The 19,570-nt window shown below is 36.1% G+C and overlaps 2 protein-coding genes across 2 annotated transcripts in view; one reads left to right on the top strand and one right to left on the bottom strand.

Moving 5' to 3' along the window:
* The window catches only part of PHYHIPL (phytanoyl-CoA 2-hydroxylase interacting protein like), a 64,743-nt gene extending 61,130 nt beyond the window's left edge, over nt 1-3,613 (top strand). The window contains exon 5 of the mRNA XM_007958908.2: nt 3,079-3,613. Coding sequence (XP_007957099.1) covers nt 3,079-3,613 — 535 coding nt within the window. The remainder of the gene's footprint in view (nt 1-3,078) is intronic.
* Nucleotides 3,614-5,618: 2,005 nt separating this feature from the next.
* The window catches only part of FAM13C (family with sequence similarity 13 member C), a 176,580-nt gene continuing 162,628 nt past the window's right edge, over nt 5,619-19,570 (bottom strand). Inside the window, exons 11-14 of the mRNA XM_007958879.2 lie at nt 12,685-12,780; nt 11,226-11,425; nt 9,555-9,656; nt 5,619-5,742 (exon numbers count right to left, since the gene is read on the bottom strand). Coding sequence (XP_007957070.1) covers nt 5,619-5,742; nt 9,555-9,656; nt 11,226-11,425; nt 12,685-12,780 — 522 coding nt within the window. The remainder of the gene's footprint in view (nt 5,743-9,554; nt 9,657-11,225; nt 11,426-12,684; nt 12,781-19,570) is intronic.

Here is a 19,570-nt window from a genome sequence, read left to right on the forward strand (position 1 = left end):
AAACATTTACCTCAAGTAGACACACGCCCTGGAGAGAACAATCATGGGAGAAGGAAGGGCTGCTTATGCACAGGGAGACAGCTCAGGGCGCAGGAGAGTATGGAGGGATGGACACTGGGAAGAGGTAATTATGAGGAGGAAGTGGGAGGGGAGTTGTTGCATTGTGGTAAACTGTGGTTAATGACATGAGACAAAGTATATGTGAACTGCTGTATGGAAAGTGAATTTGCTCTGTAAATCTTCGCCCAAGTCACAATAAATAAAAAATTAAAAACAAAACAAAAAAAAAAAAAAACTACAGTACCACCTATCTGTCAGTTGCCTGCACTATGGTGACTTCTATGTTACTATGATGCCAGCAGGGTCAACCAGGTTTAAATGGAGCTTCTAGACTCAGACAGACTAGGAAGAAAGGCCTGGTGATCTACTTCTGAAAGTCAGCCAGTGAAAATCCTATAGGTCACAAGAGAATATTGTTCAATATAGTGCTGGAAGATGAGCCCTGTAGGTTGAAGGCACTCAAAATACACAGTGGCCAGAAGAATAGACTCAAGCATATCAACAATTGTGAAGATGGCACAGTAGCAGGCAATGTTTTGTTCTGCTGTACTTGGGGTTCCCATGTATCAGAGCCAATGCTATGGAAATTAACAAGAAGAAGGAACAATTACAAGCACACTTGAAACAAACGAAAAGAGAATTAGCACAGAAATACAGAAGATAAAGAACTATATGGGAATTTTAGTACTGTAAAATATAATAACAAATAAAAAAACCTCAAAGATGGACTTAACAATAGAATGAAAGAGATAAAGAGTCAGTGAACTTTGATCCATTGCTGCCAAGTCAATTCTGATTCACAGTGACCCTACAGGACAGAGTAGGAACTAGGTTTCCAAGGCTGTAATCTTTACAGAAGCAGACTGCCACATCTTTTTCCTATGGAGTGGCTGGTGGGTTTGAACAACCAACTTTTCAGTTAGCCACCAAGCCCTTTAACCAGCCACTGTGCCACAAAGACTCCTTCAGTGAAGTTTAAGATACATCCATAGAAATAACACAATCCAAACAACAGAGAGAAAATTGGCAAAGATTAGCAGAGCCTTATGAACTTAGGGAACTATAACAAAATATCTAAAATTCATGTCATCAGAATCACAAAAGGAGAGGAGAAAGTAGATAGAGGTGAAAAAATACTCCAAAAAATAATAACTAAAACTTTCCCCAAATTTGGCAAATGACATCAACCTACAGATCAAGAAGCTGAGCAACCTGAATAAACTCAAAGTAATTCATAGCAAGACACATCATAAACTCTTCAACACTGAAGACAGACATCTTCAAAGTAGCAAAAGAGACACAACACCTTATCTGCAAGGGATAAACAATTCATATGGCAAGGAACTTCTCATTAGAAACCATTGAAGCCAGAAGAAAATGGCACCATATTTTTCAAGTGCCAAAAGAAAACTGTCAACCCAGAATGTTATATCCAATAAAAACAGCCTTCAAGAATGAAGGCGGAATCAAGACTTTCACAAAAAAGGAAAACTGAGAGAATTTGTCACCAGCAGACCTACTATAAAAGAATAGCTAAATGGAGTTTTTGAAACCAATAAACCAAAAAAAAACCAAAACTCACTGCTGGGTAGATTCCAATTCATAGTGACCCTGTAAGACAGTAGAACTATCCCGTAGGGTTTCCAAGGCTGTAAATCTTTATGAAAGCAGACTGCCTCATCTTCCTCCTGCAGCGTGGCTAGGGGTTCAACCCACTGACATTTTAATTAGCAGCCAAATGCCTTAACCACACCACCACCAGAGTTCCTTTTGAAATAGATAGGAAATGATAAAGAAGGAATCTTGGAACATCAGGAAGGAAGAAGGAATAACAGTAAGAGTAAAATTATGAGTTCCTATCCAGGACAGCACACTGCATTTATTCATCATGCTTCCAGTTCTCCTCTGATCTGTGACAATGTCTCGGTCTTCTTGAATCTACATTTTTATTAAGTTCCCTAGGTGGTTCTCAGCACTAGAATTTGAGACCTATTGATATTCCGAAGGGAGGGGCAGATCTGGGCATGCCTCACTGACCTGCAAACTCTAAGAAGCATTTTAAGTAGGGAGAACATTCCCTTGCCTGAGTGGTAGTTTGTACTCTTCATCCCTAGTAGCAGTCAGGGACCCAGCAAGAAACTTAAGGGAAATTCTGGAGAGAGTATAACAAAGGTACCATTAACAGAAGTGTAGGCAAGTTTAAGGGAATAAGGGATGCTAAAGTATCCAGGAACTATTAAGAGATGAAAAGTTTTTTTACTCTTGGAAAGGGGAAGGAATAGAAGCCTACCAGAAGAAGCAGTTGTTGTAAATGTATAGTTACAAACTAGTCCTGCCAGAACCCCAAGGCTCTGAAGCATGGAGGAAATGGAGGAAGACATGCTCAAGGCTTTCTCTTTCTACTTTACATTTCTTGCCAAGACCTCCCATTTGAAGAACTCAACTAGAAACCAAGAGGCAATAAAGAACTGGATGACAGAGTCCCAAGTGACAAAAAAAAGGCAATAAGGGTGGAGAATGGATCTGGAGATGAGGACAAAGGGAGAATAACCAGTACTGTTTTCAGCTAAATGCAACAGAGAGGACCCAAATCATAAATTGTGCCTAGATAATCTATTAAGGGAAAGCATAAATTTTATAAATAAATTCTGGCATGCTTGAAAGAAATATTGAACATATTTAACTAGTTCTGTTAGTTTAGTTTTCTCTTTAGTAAGTCATTTCTGAATGTGTTTCAGCTATAAGATTGCTAATTCCAGTTTAATTTTTCTGACTAGGAAATTATGTTGAAGACCTCCAACATGTGTAGCAGAATATCCTCACCTTATGGTCGAGGCTAGAATTGGGTCATCTATACGTAATGTCAAAAAAAAGCATTCTCCTTAATCTCACAGTAGAATGAGCATGATAGCCCTGTAACACTAGATGGTTGATTTTGGGGCCTGTCACCATGCATATGTACAAGTTAGTGGCATTACCACTACTGTACCAAGCAATGCCCATTTCTTTTCTTTGCAGAGAACATTATGGGAATGCTATGCAGCCCTCTGTCAAGGATAACAGTGGCAGCCATGGCTCTCCCATCAGTGGAAAATTAGAAGGCATCTTCTTCAGCTGCAGCACTGAATTCAATACTGGGAAGCCACCCCAGGATTCACCTTATGGAAGATACAGGTTTGAAATTGCAGCAGAAAAACTTTTTAACCCCAATAGTAACTTATATTTTGGGGACTTCTACTGTATGTACACTGCTTATCATTATGTGATTCTTGTTATTGCCCCTGTGGGATCACCAGGAGATGAATTCTGTAAGCAGCGCCTTCCTCAGCTAAATTCCAAGGATAATAAATTTTTGACCTGCACAGAAGAAGACGGGGTGCTGGTTTACCATCATGCCCAGGATGTCATTTTAGAAATCATTTACACTGACCCTGTGGATCTTTCTCTGGGCACTGTGGCAGAAATCACTGGTCATCAGCTCATGAGTTTGTCTACTGCAAATGCAAAGAAAGATCCCAGCTGCAAAACCTGTAATATCAGTGTTGGACGTTAATGCCCACTTTCTTACTTAGCCCCTCTCTTCCCTTAGGAGCACTGATCCTCTGTTGTCCATTTTCACCACCAGATGTTTTCCACTGAAGCATGCACATGCCGCTATCACCAAAATCAGACTGCCATATTTCAAATTTCATTCAGAGTTTTAGTGTTTCCTATTCCCTACCCTTCCTACTACTTTCAATGATGAAGTATCCTACGTTCTCCTTCTGACACTTTATTGCCTAGATGCTGCAATGTTTTTATTTTTCTTTTATGCCAAACATAACAAAACAATTCTATATAGACTGCTTTAGCAAAATATCCAATAATGGCTTATAAATGGTGTTTAAATATGCGTTCATTTTAATCTACTGAAAAAATACTGGGATAACTCCAAACCGCATGAAAGGATGTAATTGCAGCATGAATTAAATCTTGATGCCTAGAATTGTCAGCACTTCCAACTTGTTGTTTGACAGTGTTATTTATGTTATTTATATTAGCTAACAGGAAACAACTACTGTGTTTCAACATAATAAATATAATAGAAAAATATTTTATTTGTATTGTTGTATAAAATATTTACAATCATAGAATATATAGAGTTACATTTTAATTGTATACATGTCACGAAACCATTTCCCTTATCAAAGATTTAGTTTGTAAACCTCAAAGAGTTGTGTTACCTATCCTGTTACAAGTAGTTGACTGTAATTAAACACATTTATGAAGGACATTATTCTGATTCACAAAAATTATAAAATGTCAGGTAAATACAAAGAAAACAATAAGCCTCTGAAATAGTCTCTTTCTGAAATAGTCAATATTCTTCCCATCCAAACTATATGAAAATGTGAATTTCTTCAACATCATGCTTAATACATTACAGAAAATAGAAGCACAAACATGGTTGCACATATGAGAAAACGGTGATCTTTTACTTGTTTTTACAAAAAGAAAAATGTGCTTTGGTACAAAATAACACAAAACATATACTAAAGTTAATGAAACAAAATATTCTGGCTTATTTTTTAAGATGTCATGGCCAACGATTTTCAAACTTTTAATTTTGTAAGACACAAGAATAACTACAGATCATGAGAAAGTTTTTTTGACTTTACAAAGTACAGATCTTGGAACATTAAGAAAAATGTGTACTCCCAATGGAAAAATAGTTGTATAATCTTAGATATAATAAACAAAAAGATTAGTAATTTTAACTATAATCACATTATATACTACAGACACATATCTATCCAAAATACCTATTTTCAAATTTTAATGCAATATTTTAATATAAACATCTGTTAATTATAGACAAAGATAGTAATTCACAAAGTACATGCTATCAGAATGAACTTTGGTAATCAGAAATGTAAAATTTCAAATAACAGATAAAATAATGTGCTATTTTTTATATAGAAATAAAAAAAATTAGCAGTGACACATTCTAATATATTTTAGGGTTACTGAAAGCCTAGCAGACTTGAGGAGCAATGTAGCAGGTTTTAAAATCTCACTTAAAAATCTATTACAAGTTGCAAATAAGTTACTTTCTTACTAACTGCATCCCTTTCTACATAGGAACATGAGCAGAAATTCTTTTTTTTCCAAAACTCTTACTGGTTTTTCCATACATCAACATACACAATCTTTGAATCCTAAATAGACTTTTCCTAACAAGTAGCCCCTTAACAAGTAAATGCTATATGTTATTTCAGTATCATAAAATATTAGATAATTCTTTAAATAATTCTATTGACTGAATTTTCTCCGTAGCATGGAGTAGGCTGAATTCCCGCCTCCCCCCCGCAATTATACTGTCACTTGTATTCTTCCCCCCATTTAAATCTCTCCTAATCATATATAATTATAGCTGCCATCCTTCCTTAAAAACAACTAATCCTATTACTAAAGTGCTTCAATTTTTAGTGTATCAAAACTACTTAGCATGAATGGCAGGAGAAAATAAACATTTTAATTTTTTTCTTGAGTGAAAGTGATACGAACATTTCCTGACCTCAGATAGTTTTGGCCACATCTTGCTTGCTGATGAGGACTTCTAGTAGTCTCAGTTTGGCTTTTATGTGCTTGTATTCATAGTACTCATCTGCCATAGGGATTCTGTCTTCCTTTTGTGGACTTCTGAAAAATGGAAAACATAGTCTGTTAGTTCATAATGAATTAAGCCACTATAAATCCTTTTTGAGTAATTCATACATGAGAAAGTACAGGGTAGCAGCTTCTACTGATTTTTTGCACCATGTCCTACCTTTGGGAACCTGGCATAGATGATGTGCAAATACATGGCCCAGTGAATAGGTAATATGACAGTGGGGCAATGGAGAAAAAGAAAACCCTTGAGGCATTCCTGTTCAGTCATTCTCCTGTTACTTCCCAGTCCCACACACCTTGCAAAATGTTCAGCCCAACCTAGAAACAAAATTAAGTTATAGAAATAATTTATAAGTGTATGATGGCAGGGAGAAAAAAATTTGGTGGCTGCCTTACAAACATGAAACATTTCAAAGTTTCCTTGAAATTATAATGCCTGTCTTTGCCAATGCAAAGTAGAATCATTGAGCAGATCCACGACAGAGGCAATTTTAAGACTCCAAATTGCAATGGTACTCTTCTGCACTCTCATTCTAAAAAGACTAGACATATGACAATGCACAGATTTTTGTACATGAGCCTTCTAACTACTACATACTCTTGCCATCTACTTTGAGAAATAATTGGGCAGCATCTGGAGTTAAAATCATTTGCCTTCCCACAAAAATACATTGCCAGGATCATTTTTCTAAAGGCAAATAATTGCCGCAAGTTTTCAGAAGGTTCTTCTTGGGTGATAAGATGGCCAATTGTTTTTAAAATATTTCCACTCATGGCTTTACAACTGCAACTGAATATAAACATAAATACCCCATATTATTATGACTGAAACTGGGTAGATAGCATACACTTAATGTTTTACCTCTTTCCCCAGCCAGAAACCCAAACCCATTGCCATCGAGTTGATTCTGACTCACAGGACAGTGTAGAACTGTCCCATAGTGGTCCTAAGGCTGTAAGTATTTATGGAAGCAGATTGCCACATCTTTCTCCCAGACAGCTGCTGGTAGGTTCAAACTGCTGACCTTTCGGTTAGTAGCCAAGAGCTTTAAACACTAGGGCTTCTCACCTATCTCCTAGTAATCATAAAAAGATATTTCTTTAAAAATATATATTAAATTTTTTAAAAAAGTTAAATCTATAAAGATTCTCTAAGAGTGTAGATATCTACTTGTGTTGTATCACTAATGCTCTGGAATTTCTAGTACAGAACTCAGAACAGTACATAAATCCAGAGACAGGGTTCCTTTTAAATGTTGCCTAAATAACATAATTCCTTCACTTCCATACTAAACATAGCTGGGTGTCTGAATACCACCTTGATTTGTGTAAACAAATTTAACTGATGAAATTGTCTAATTTATAGTGAAACACTAATAATCCATAATATGAAATTTTTCCATGTCCTACATACCCCATTTTGGCTAATGAACAAGAAGAGTGCTATGGCCAGAATGAAAAATTTCCTTGAGGGAATTGTCCCATTATATAAAACAGGCTCTGGGCTCTGCACAGGTCTTGGCCCATAATTGCTAATAATAATGTCCCGTCTATATGATTACCATGTCTCCTCCATGCTAAGTATTATCAAGAACACTTATAAACCAAAACCAAATGCACTACCATCAAGTTGGATCTGACTCATAGCCACCCCTCCTTGGGTTTCCAAGGCGGTATCACTACAGAAGTAGATGGCCCAACCTTCCTTCCGAAGAGTGGATGGTAAGTTTGAACAGGCATCCTTATGGTTAGCAGTCAAATGCCTTAGGCACTATGCCACCAGAGCTCCCAAGAACACTTATAGTACCTTAAAATTTCTATAAACCCATTTGCATGATTATTTTACCTTATGCATAGTTAGGCTTTTCCAGCAAAAAGTCTTGGGAAAACAAGATTAAGATCAGTATTTTCCAGCTATTTCAACTGTTTTAGTTAAAATATATTACCACAAGAGGGCATACAATCTTAGGGCTAGATATAGTCATACTTGAAATGGGTTTAGGACTCACACATGGAGAACCCTTTAGATGACAGATAATAGAATATAACTACCATCCTTGTATGATAATAGGCATGCCAAATATTAGTGCCAATCCACTAGGCAGGACTAGTAGCAAACTGGAGATTTCTCACGTTCTTTAAGGTAGATTCCTGAGTTCAGATGGGTCAAAATGTAAATTTATTCAGGGAATCCAGTTATGAAAAGAATTTCTGTACACAGTAAAGTGATGAACTAATCTCTCATATATAATGACTACAAAGATTTGGAATACTAATACTATGTCATCACACATTTCCCTGAATGAAAAGTCCCACAAAATACTTTTAATCTAAGGTAGCAGAGATCAGAAACTTTTATACAATCACTATATACACAAAGCAAAGTATAATTGACAGTCCAGACAAATTCACCATTTCAAGAAATGTTTTGCAGCGAAAGTTATGTGAAAGTGTGGTAAAGAAAAGAAAAAGGTATGGAAAAAGAAACTAGAAATCATGCTTTATAGTCTCAATTTACAACCAAATAACATTTCTCACTAGATAGTTAACACCAGCGGAATAGTAAATGCCACAAACAACAATCATTTAAGAGTCTGCCAATGCTAGACACTTTACATACGTTATGTCTTGTAATCCTCAAAGCTATCCTTTGCAATAGTTAGTATTTTGGAGTTGGAGAAATATACTTAGAGACAGAAAGTTATTTGACCCAAGTGACAAAAACTAGCCATTCAAACTATGCTATTTCCTCTACCAAGTAAGTAAGTTGGATTTAACAACTATAGAAAGGAAGATTCCAGGTAGAAAACTAGATGAGTTACATCTACATTTGCTAGACACAAAAAATTCCTGACCTAATAGGTCCAGTTGGTAGTGAACAGCCTTAGAGGTCTGAAATGGAAAAGGTGCAATGACTAAGAGGTGAATAGACCAAGATTTCAAAATGCCTTTAGAAAATAATCCATCTCCATTAGGGTAACTAACCCTCAGGCTACTGAAATGAAGGCAATTCAAGAAAGGCAGACACCTAGATGGAAAGGAATATCTAACAGCTGGTATAGTGTTGATTCCAGAGGTTATGCTCTAAAATACAATGGGAAATTTTAATCTTATCTCAGCGGTTTAATAACTTTTAACTTTGGAAAAGTTACAACCTTAACTTTAAAAAAAAAAAAAAACTGATGTTTCACATCAGAAAATCCCATGAAGTCAAATATTTTCATCTTACAAAAAAAGAAACTGAGGCACAGAATGGCTAAGTATTTTATTATTGTTTTATTTATGATATACCAAAAATTAGTCAAAACTAATGGAATGCTTGATGGAACTTGAGTTGACACAGAAAAATGAACAATAAAGCTAAATTTTCATTTCAGGTGTAGAAAGGATAATAGGAACTTTTGACTACATTCTGAAATAAAAATAATTAAGGTTGATCCTAAAGTTTAAAGGAAATTTTTAAAGCAGAAGAAGAATTATTATTCAATGAAGTGAGGAATAACCTGTGGAATTAAGTAATCAAGAATCAAGAAGTGATAATGGTTTTAGTAGGTTTTTTGAAAATTTAGATAAATTCAACACTTAGATTTATTTTGCAAAATTAGGGATGTCTCAAGTACATAATTTAGTTTTTAAAGATTGGTATCACACTTGATAGCTACAGCCTCCCATAAAATATTCCTAATAATGTCACTGTAGAATGTTACATTGGACAAATCCTGGGTCTAAGTATAATTTTTAACCTCTTACATAAATTCCATTTGTGCAGAAAAATTGCAGCTCATTCTTAACAAGAGTTATCTAGGAATATTAGCTTAAAAAATACCTCTTCCTACACTTACCTTCCTGTTTGTTTGAAAAACTGTTCTTCAAATTCTCTTAAAGCTTTACGAAGTCTCTTCTTGTCAGCCCTGGTCTCTCGGAGATGGTCAAGAAGTACAGGCCTGTAACAGATGAAATGCATATTTGCCGTTACTGAACTCTAGCCTAATTGAGAGATCATGAGCAGATTTATCTGTTCAGCAAAAGCATATTATGATTCTGAGTGCTCTGCCTGAAGAGCATCTCTTGAATAAGTATGACCCATATAGAACCTAATCATAAAGGAACACAAAAGCAGGGAAAATTACCCAATGAAAGCAATGCAATAGGAAAGGAGAAAAAACAGACAGCAAGCATGGAAACTAGTTTGAGTTCATTGTAATGAGGGTATTGGAAGTATGAATAGATGAGGGAGAAGAGACATTTTGAAGAAATAATTATCAGTGTTTGGCGATACACTGCAAAGAGACACAAGAGGAAGCGACTTCAAAGAAAGCTACCTTTCCAATCTAGAGCCTGAAGAGAATGGCAGTATCCTTGGGAATTAAACCAAGCCCAGGTATAGAATAAAAAACCAAAAAACCCACTGCCATCGAGTTGATTCCGACCATAGTGATCCCCATTGAGTTTCCAAGGTGGTAAATCTTTATGGAAGTAGACTGTACAGTTTTGCTTCCACAGAGCAGCTGGTGGGTTTGAACCACCAACTTTCTGGTTAGCAGTCAGATGCTTTAGGCACTGTGCTACCAGAGCTCCTTCAGGTATAGTATTGTCAATTGCATATTTTACTGACCTCATTCTTCTAAAACAAAAGTCATACATTTTAGATGTGGAATTTTTAATCTGGGGAACCTATGTGTGGGTTTCAATGACACTGAACTCCTGGAAATTATGTAAGGGTATTTTCTTAGGAAAAAAAAACTATTGCTTTTAAAAAAGTCCAGCAACCCCCAAAAAAGTTAGGAGAACAACTACTTTAAAATAACCACATCGGGGGTGTAGGGGGAAGGAAGAAGAAAAGAAAAAAGAAAGGTGCATTTGCTGCTTCCATAAAAGTTACTCTTCTGTGAAATTAAGGTACCAAATGACTCTCTAAGTACATTAAAATCTCACCTTACATCTTAGTCTCACCTCGTAAATTTGTGTGGTTTCCATCCCTATCTTGGGATATAAACTCTCTGCACTGTGTAATAAATGATAAAGAAAGTATCATAATCTGGGCTGTAATATACAGACTAAAGAATGCCAAATGATGAAGAGGAATGCCAGCCACTGATATTGATAAATACTAATGAAAATCCAAATGGCTCCTGATTGAAGGACCATTAGGAGACAAAGGGCAGCTCATTTACTTAAAGCCAATAGATGGTTCAGCATTTTCCAGGGCCAGCTCTGCTTCACATCCTTCTCAGAGTTAGAATGAGGCCAGACTCTGATGAAGAGAGATGTGACCATTGCAAACTGAGCATTAGCATTTATGGCATCTTTAGCACTTTTTTGGAACCGTGGTTCCTCAGGGCTTTGTCTTTTTGATTCTCTAATTCAGAAGACAACCCAATTATCTTTTTAGGACTATTTTTTTGGTGCATGGCACTTGTTAGTCTAACAGCATTTTTGAATTTCATACACACATATAAGGTATTCCAGACCAGGAGTTAAAATGAAACTCCACACTTAGAATTAACACTCACATGGTGGCCTCATGTAAATTGGACATGGACAGGGCTGGTTGTTTGACTTCTTTCTTTTCATCTGGTAGCAGTGCTCTAACAGGTTCAATCTCACTGGAGTAGGTGAGGTGGTCACCAGTGGAGATGTGAGATGCTGGATCTAGCAAAGAAGATTGTTGGCTTCCCTGTGGATAGTCTTCATCAGAGTCCTCTTCCTCCTGCTTATCACAAGCAGAGTTAAATAAAGTCACAAAATGCTAAGTGTCTCTTGAGGAAGCAAAACTAGGAAGGGGAACCATAAATGAAAATCACTAGATGGTCCCCTGTGCCTAATGAGAATCAGGAAGAAAGCAACCAAGATGAACTCTTGGTTACATTAAAAAAAAACTTGCAGAACTTGATGAGCAAAGAGGCACCTATGCTGGCTAAAATGCTTACCAAGTTTAACTGTGTTTACTGGGTCAAAGAAGGTACCATTAAGGGTCTGGTCCAGTTCTGGACTGCATTACCAAGTGATTCCTCCCCATGACCCACTTTCTGAACCCTGGTTTTATACCAGTTATATGGGTTAGGAGGAGATGACTAGAGACATATTTTGTCTTCTAGAAATACCCTAAATTAGTGCAGATGTGAACCACATTCAGGCACAGCGGATACTTAGCAAATTGACAAATACAGGGAAGAGCTCTATGCAAGTGGAAGCAAAGCAGCATTACTCCTTAACATGTTCTCATATTCCTCATCATAAACGGAAGATTTTCTTGGAAGGAGTATCTATCTGAAAATCATACTCTATTTTAAATGGGGAAAATTCAAAAACTATGAATCAATATGCTTTGTGTCTTTAAAAATATTTAGTATAAAATACTCAAGTATACTTTCATTTATATTTGTTATTGATTCTTTTTTAACTTGATAACTTGAGCAAATGTTCTGATACTGTTGGAGTAGAATTTGTGGTGCTTTTCTAATTCTGTATTCCCATAAATCATTCTTTATTAAAAGTAGTCTAACTCAGTTTCAGTACTCCTATTTTCTTTTGAAAGAAACCTACTCATACCTTGTACAATGATGGTGAAATGGTACCCAAACCAAATACTACATTATATCAAGGAACATACTAACAATTTTCTTATGAAATAAGAAAAATTAACCAACACACTCATAGAATAGAAGGGCTCTTCTATTAGACAATGCCAAACTAAAATAAACTCTCTTCTTCCCACTCAAAGCAATGGAAGCAAATGTTAAAAGATGACTTTGAATTACAGTAAATCTAACTGTATTGTATGAGCATTATCATTCTAATTACCAGCCATTGTTAAGTACAGTATTAGAGTTGGGGAAGCCACTTTCTATTTTTGAAATAACCATGTTAGCAACATATATTGCCTTTATAACTCCCAGTGCTGCCTCCCTAACTAAACATCAATACTAGCACCAGTGTAGGTTTCTAGTTAATGCAAGCATCCTGACTTACAATTGTTGGGATAAGGGAAGGTGTTGATAAGATTTGCTTGATAATTCTGTATCGGTCGTAAAGAGGCTTTATGAGGTTCTTGTCTTGCTTAGTTACCTGAAAAACATGAAATTAATTATTGTTCCTTTTTTACACAAGGATCAAAACATGTCAATATTTTTAGCGGACAAAAAAATGTTTTGAAGTCTTAAAGTAAAGGATTATATTACTATAATGCAACAGTAAATACAAAAAGGAAAAATGTCTACTATATAAAGCACATCCCAATTTTCTTTTAGGAAAGTTTCTTAAAAACTAGGTCCAAGTTAAGAAAGATATTTTTAAAGTTTTCTGGAGGAATCTTCAATGAGTCTGGTGGTGCAATGGTTAAAGCATTCAGCTGCTAACCAAAATGTTAGTGGTTTGATCCCACTGGCAGCCCTGTTGAAGAAAGATGTAGCAGTCTTCCTCCATAATGATTTACAGCTGTGGAAGCCCTATGGTGACAGTTCTACTCTGTCTTAGTGGCTCTCCCTATGAGTCAGAATTGACTTGACAACAGTGGATTTGGTTGTGAAATTAGAGTATTCAATAACTAAACAGCAGGGCTTTGAACAGGTTCATTCTGGCTCAACCCCCTGCTGAGAATTTGCATTTCCACCTGATACATTGAATCAGAATCTACATTTTAACAAGATCCTCAGGTGATTCTTAGAGATATCCTCATGATCTTATGTGTATATAAGAACCACCTGGGGATCTTGTTAAAACTGTAGATTCAAATTCAGACCTAATGATTTTTCTTCTGACATCAATTTTTTCTAGACTTTCACTACTATATTCACAATACCAATCTTGTCCAGTCTTCAAATACTTGGATTATATACTAGTTTACTGACAAGCTCTGACATAAACTGACTAGGTAACTGTGGTGGGTAATGTTCTGTATCAACTTGGCTGGGCCACGATTATCAGTGGTTTGGCAGATATTATGTAATATTCCTCCATTTTGTGATCTGATGTTAGCAGCCAATCAGTTGAATGGGGAGTTTCCTTCGGGTGTAGTCTGCATCCAATATATATGGATAATCTGGCAAAGCTTGCTCTCTCTCTATCCTGCATCTGAATTGTCATCTTCTGACCTCCAGTTTGTGGACTACAAGCCAGCAGCCTGCTGCCTGGCCTGTGGATTTTGGGATCTGCCACATCTCACAACCCTGTGAGCCAGGGGCTGACCTGCTGATTCTGAGTGTGTCACCTCTGCAGCCACATGAGTCAGAAGAAGCCTCCAGCCTGACTCCTGATCCACAGATTTGGGACTTGCTAGCCTCTACTGTGTGAGCCATTTCCTTGAAATAAATCTATGTATGTTTAGATACACACTTCACTGGCTTTGCTCCTTTAAAAACCCAGTGTAAGACAATAATCTTGTATATATTAGTTAACTTCTCCGGATCCTCAATTTCCTACCTATATAACAAGGAGGTTGGAATTACAAGTTTCCTTCCAAGTAAAAAAAAAATCCATAGCCTTTAGGTCCACTGTCCATTCAAGGTCCCTGTATTGTATGGACCATACATAAGCACTGTTTTCATCAGATCATGCCATCCATTACAATTTAAATAGCTTGCTATTTATTTATCATCATCATCTATCCAAAGTAACCAAACTCTTCTGCTTGGCTTAGCTTTCTCCCTGTGGTGTATGTATCCTGCACTAATTTGCAACGTGTGTACTATACAAAGCCTCCTCTTTCAGTCTAGACCAGTGGTCCTTCCTCAGCAGAGAGTAAAAGGGGCACAGTGGATATAGCACATTATATAATCACCCATGTATCTTTTATTGCAGTACATAAGCCCCAGAGTGCTATCTGGCTCTGGCTTTCAGATTACCCAGAAAGTATCTTAAGGGAAAAGAAAATGGCTCAAGCATGTGTATTTTTAAAGCTTTCCAGTTATTCTCATACAACCCTAAGAACAGTGCTGGTCCCCAATAATCTCTCTTTCCTTTGAACTTCTGTATCTCATTATCTGGGCCGTAACTTTCTTGAATGTTCAGTCTTGTCAGGCCAAATGAATAAAAATTTCTTGAGACATATATCACATCATATATTTCTTTAAATTCTCACAGTACCCAACATATCCCCACATTCCTACTACCAGTATATTAACTCAGCTTTATATGCAAAAGGATCTCTCTCTTTTTTTATATATAACTTTCATATAAATTACATAAGCTACAATCTCAGGCTTTCTTTTCTCCTTATTCTGGTAGAAAGAACCATCACTTCTCTCTGCAGAAGGCCTTCTAAGTGTTAAGACTCTAAGAGCTTTTAATTTTCTAACCTAACCATTTCTTAAGTATATTCTTAGTCATTAACACATCTTTCCATGAAAAAAAATCCATCAAAATATATTCCTTGGGATTTTAATAGGTGATAGAGGAGAAAAACAATCTCAATCTGATCAGTTGTAAGAACACCGAGAGCTCTCTTTTATAATGTAGCAGTGGTGTCACGAAGGTTGGTGTCACTCAGTGTGGTAACTCATGGAGTGCCCCACCATGGACCTCCTCCCTACCAGACCATGCAAAATCTTAAGTAATGTTTATTAGCAGTTTTATTCATATAATAATATGGTACAAGTATAGTTGTAAATGGCTTAAGTGTAATATTTCTTAGATTATACGAATACTAACAAAATTGTTTTGGAAAATCGAATTGAATTACATTATTATTTCAACATTAGTAACAGAGCAGAAACCTTTTTTATTTTTTCCTTTCTTTTAATTACTACTTTATTCTCAAAAAAGTTACTGATATAGGTTTACTAGCACTAATTACCACAACATTGCAGCTAAAACACCAGAAAATTTGACAAAATCAGCAACTATAAAACCACTGGCTGCAATGAAAACAACAGTGCATGCTTGTAAAGGGTGCAGGAAAAACCACTGATTTGAAGCATCATTGTAACTGGATAATAATGACAGCTCTAACTGGAGCAAATTGGAAGGTTTAAAAAGTAAATTAACAGAATTATAGCCTTGTAGGTATATCGATACGAGTAAGCTGGACTTATGAAAAAAGTTTTTGTTGTTATAACTAACTACAGGGATATTTTTATTAAAAAATAATAAATTTCCACCAAAACCCTGCACAGAATTTTATAGACAGTCACTTTGGTGTCACCGCCTCTGACAGTGTCACCCATTGTGGCCTGCACCCCCGTACCTCTTTAGTGCTGCCACTGAAATACAGCATCTCATTGGGATTTATAGCCCATAGAAAGCACCTCAGAAATGCTACATTTAAGTATTATTGGCATCTCTCTGATGAGCCCTGGTGGTGCAACAGTTAAGTGCTCAGCTGCCAACCAAAAAGTTGGCAGTTAAAATCTACCAGCAGCTCTGTGGGAGAAAGACCTGGAGAACTGCTTCCTGAAGGATTACAGCCAAGAAACCCCTGTGAGAGCAGTTCAGCGCTGTCACAGAGCCTTGCTAGGAGTTGGAATCAACTCAGCATTTCCCCATAACAACTGCTAGAGTTTGATTGTTGAGATTTTATTGCCTGGATTCTAGAAAAAAAAATAAATTTAATCCTTTAAAAAAAAAAAATGACCAGAAAACAAGTTAGTATGATGAATGGCCATCCCAGATTTCTTTCTTTTTGGGCCCTGGTCTTAGTTTTTTGGAAGAAATTTTGAAAGAAATGCAAGTGCTTTTACCTTCCTCCCATGCCACTGGTCCCATGAATTCTTTCATAGTAAACCACTGAAATTCATAAGTAAAATTCTCTTTAATCATCTCCATAGGGAGTTCTCCTTCAAGAACAGAAATAAAACTTACTTCTTCTGTCTGGAGAGTAAGTGACTGAAATATATTATTATTTACTTCTAGGGTTTCAAGTCCTAAGGTTTCTCTGTGTTTAATTATTCCTAACTCTCTATTGAGGGAGACACAACATGTGGAAAAAAATCTGACCATTTGGCCAAACAATCTGTAAAGTCAGTAATGAAGATAAACATACAAAGGAAATTTATGTCAGTGTAGATTAGCATTAACCTTGAAACCAGAGGACCTGAGTTCAGTTAACCATCTTCAAAACTTGTAAGCTATTTTTAACGCAGAATATTTGTAATCTCTGAACTCTAACTGGGACCTCCTAAAAATCAGACACTTATGCATATCAAAAGATTTCACCAAAATAGTAAAGAGAGAACCCACAGATTGGGAAAAATATTTGACAATGACATTGGATGAAGGGCTAATCTGTAAAATTTATAGAAAACTTCAACACCTTAACAACAGACAAATAACCCAATTGAAAAATGGGCAGAGGATGTGAAAAGACACTTCACCAAAGAAGATATTCAGGCAACTAGCAAACACATGAAGAAATGCTCATGATCATTAGCCATTAGAGGGATGCAAATAAAAAAAAAAAAAACAATGAAATATCATCTTACCCCAGAACTAATAGCAAAGTTAAAAAAAATGAAAACAAATGATAGTGAGGGTGTGGAGAGATTAGAACTCTTCATACACTGTTGTTGGGTCTGTGAAATGGTGCAACCACTGTGGAAAACACATGCTTCCTTAAAAAGCTGGAAATAGAAATACCATATAATTCAGCAAACCCTCTACTAGGTATATATTGTAGAAAAATAAGAGCTGTGACACAAACAGATATATGCACACCCATATTCACTGCAACACTATTCACAATAGCAAAAAGATGGAAACAACCTAAATGCCTATGAATGTAGGGATGCATCAACAAATGATGGTACATATACACAATGGAATATTACATAACATTAAAGAACAGTGATGAATCCGTGAAACATCTCATAACACGGATGAATCTAGAGGACATTATGATAAGTGAAATTAGTCAATCACAAAAGGACTTACATTGTATGATACCACTATTGTAAAAAAATCAAGGAAAGGGTTTCACACAAAAATATTCTTTGATGGTTACCCGGGGTGGTGGGGGAAGGAATAGTAAACCACTAACTAGAGGGTAGACATATTCACTTGGGTTAATTTGAAAAATAAAATAACATTGTTATTTTAAAAAAAGAATATATGTTGCTATTTACTTATATATTTATAAGGAAACACCAAAAGGAGACATCAGATAGTAATAAAAATAGTTTACCTGCTTGAGGTGGAAGATCTCAGAGCAGGAGATGGTGGATAGGGTGGGAAAGAGTCTTTTTACTGTGTAATTTTTTATATATAAAAATACATATATATTTTTTACATGGATATATTTACATATATGTTTATATATGTAAATAGATAGATATAAATATATACATATTGAGCTCTGTGAAAAAGTATTACCTTCAACAAATTTAAAAGTTTAAGGATATATAGGCAGGAAGAACTTGATAGGCTCTTCTTTTTGGTGCCCTTCATTTCAAAGTCTTCCCTCTCTTCAACTCACAACAAATATACTAATCAGTCCTTAATATTTATTGGTTTTGAAAGTTAAAACACATTATTATTTTTTAAAAATCTTTTTCCCTCCTTAAAGATGGTGCAGTTGATGAAGGGTCAGAAGAAGTAACTGCCATTACTCATCCACTTTGTAATTTGCGCTGTGCACTTGATGCTACCTGCAGTTCTAGGAAAAGGACAATAAAATGGGTATAAATGTCAGCACCAATTCAGGATTTTCAAAGAAAAAGGGCATAAATAGGCACTACAGTCATACCTAGGTGATGATTCATTTCCAGGACACATAGGATGTTCTGTGACCCAGAAGTGATTATCTCCAAAAATCATCCATAGATGAAAGAGAAAGAAAATTGCTCATTAACTGTATCAAAACTGACAAGGCTACTGTAGGATGTATCAGCTTTAGTATGGGCCATGACTAAACACCAAAGACAAATAATTAAAAAATGAAGAGTCACAATAAAGGTCTATCTAGAAAAGAAATAATTTTTAATCTTGGAAGTTTTATTATTTAATGGATTTTCACAGTAAGGCAAGAACACCAGATGAAAGTTATCTGTCAATTAGAGTTTAAAGAACCAGGACCTAATGAGATGATCTCAAGTGCTGATGTGTTCACTAAAGAGGCAGGAATATACTAACTGCTCTGGAAATTTACAATCTTCTCTTTGGTTCTGCCATGGCCTCTGAACTCCTTTAGGACCCACCTGATGGCTGACTAGCCACTTGATGGTTTTCGTGTCAAGCTATCTCATGGACAAGTACTGCAGCTTTCTACGTTGAAGCCTATATGTTCTATTACAGATGCTCTCTGTTTAAAGGACCTAACTTTAACCTTCCATAGCTACTAGGTTTATTTGAAAGGGCTTCCAACACTTTTTAAATGGTTCAACAGATATTTTACTTAAAATAACTGAAATAACTGCCATATATACAGGCATCCCTTGTTTTACTGTGCTTTTGGCTTTATTGTACTACATGGACAGTGCATTTGTTACAAATTGAAAGTCTGAGCAACTGTGAATCAAGCCAAGTCTATTAGCACCATATTCCAATGCCATGTGCTCACTTTGTGTCTCTGTGTCACATTTTGGTAATTCTCACAATATTTCAAACATTTTCCTAATGGTCTTGCACACTTAACAGACTACAATATAGTGGAAACCTAAGTTTTATAGCACTGGGGAACCAGAAAGTTCATGTGACTCGCTTTACTCCAATATTCACTTTATTGCAGTGGTCCAGAACTGAACCCACAATACCTCTGAGGATGCTGCGCTGGAGGCACTCACTTGTCTATGCCAAGAAATTTGGAAGACAGCTACCTGGCCAACTGACTGGAAAAGATCCATATTTGTACCCATTCCAAAGAAAAGTGATTCCACAGAATGTGGAAATTATTGAACAATATCAAAAATATCGCACACAAGTAAAATCC

The sequence above is a fragment of the Orycteropus afer genome, unplaced genomic scaffold, assembly GCF_000298275.1.
Source record: "Orycteropus afer afer isolate SDZICR_OR568_19922 unplaced genomic scaffold, OryAfe1.0 scaffold00016, whole genome shotgun sequence".
NCBI classification, from domain to species: domain Eukaryota; kingdom Metazoa; phylum Chordata; class Mammalia; order Tubulidentata; family Orycteropodidae; genus Orycteropus; species Orycteropus afer.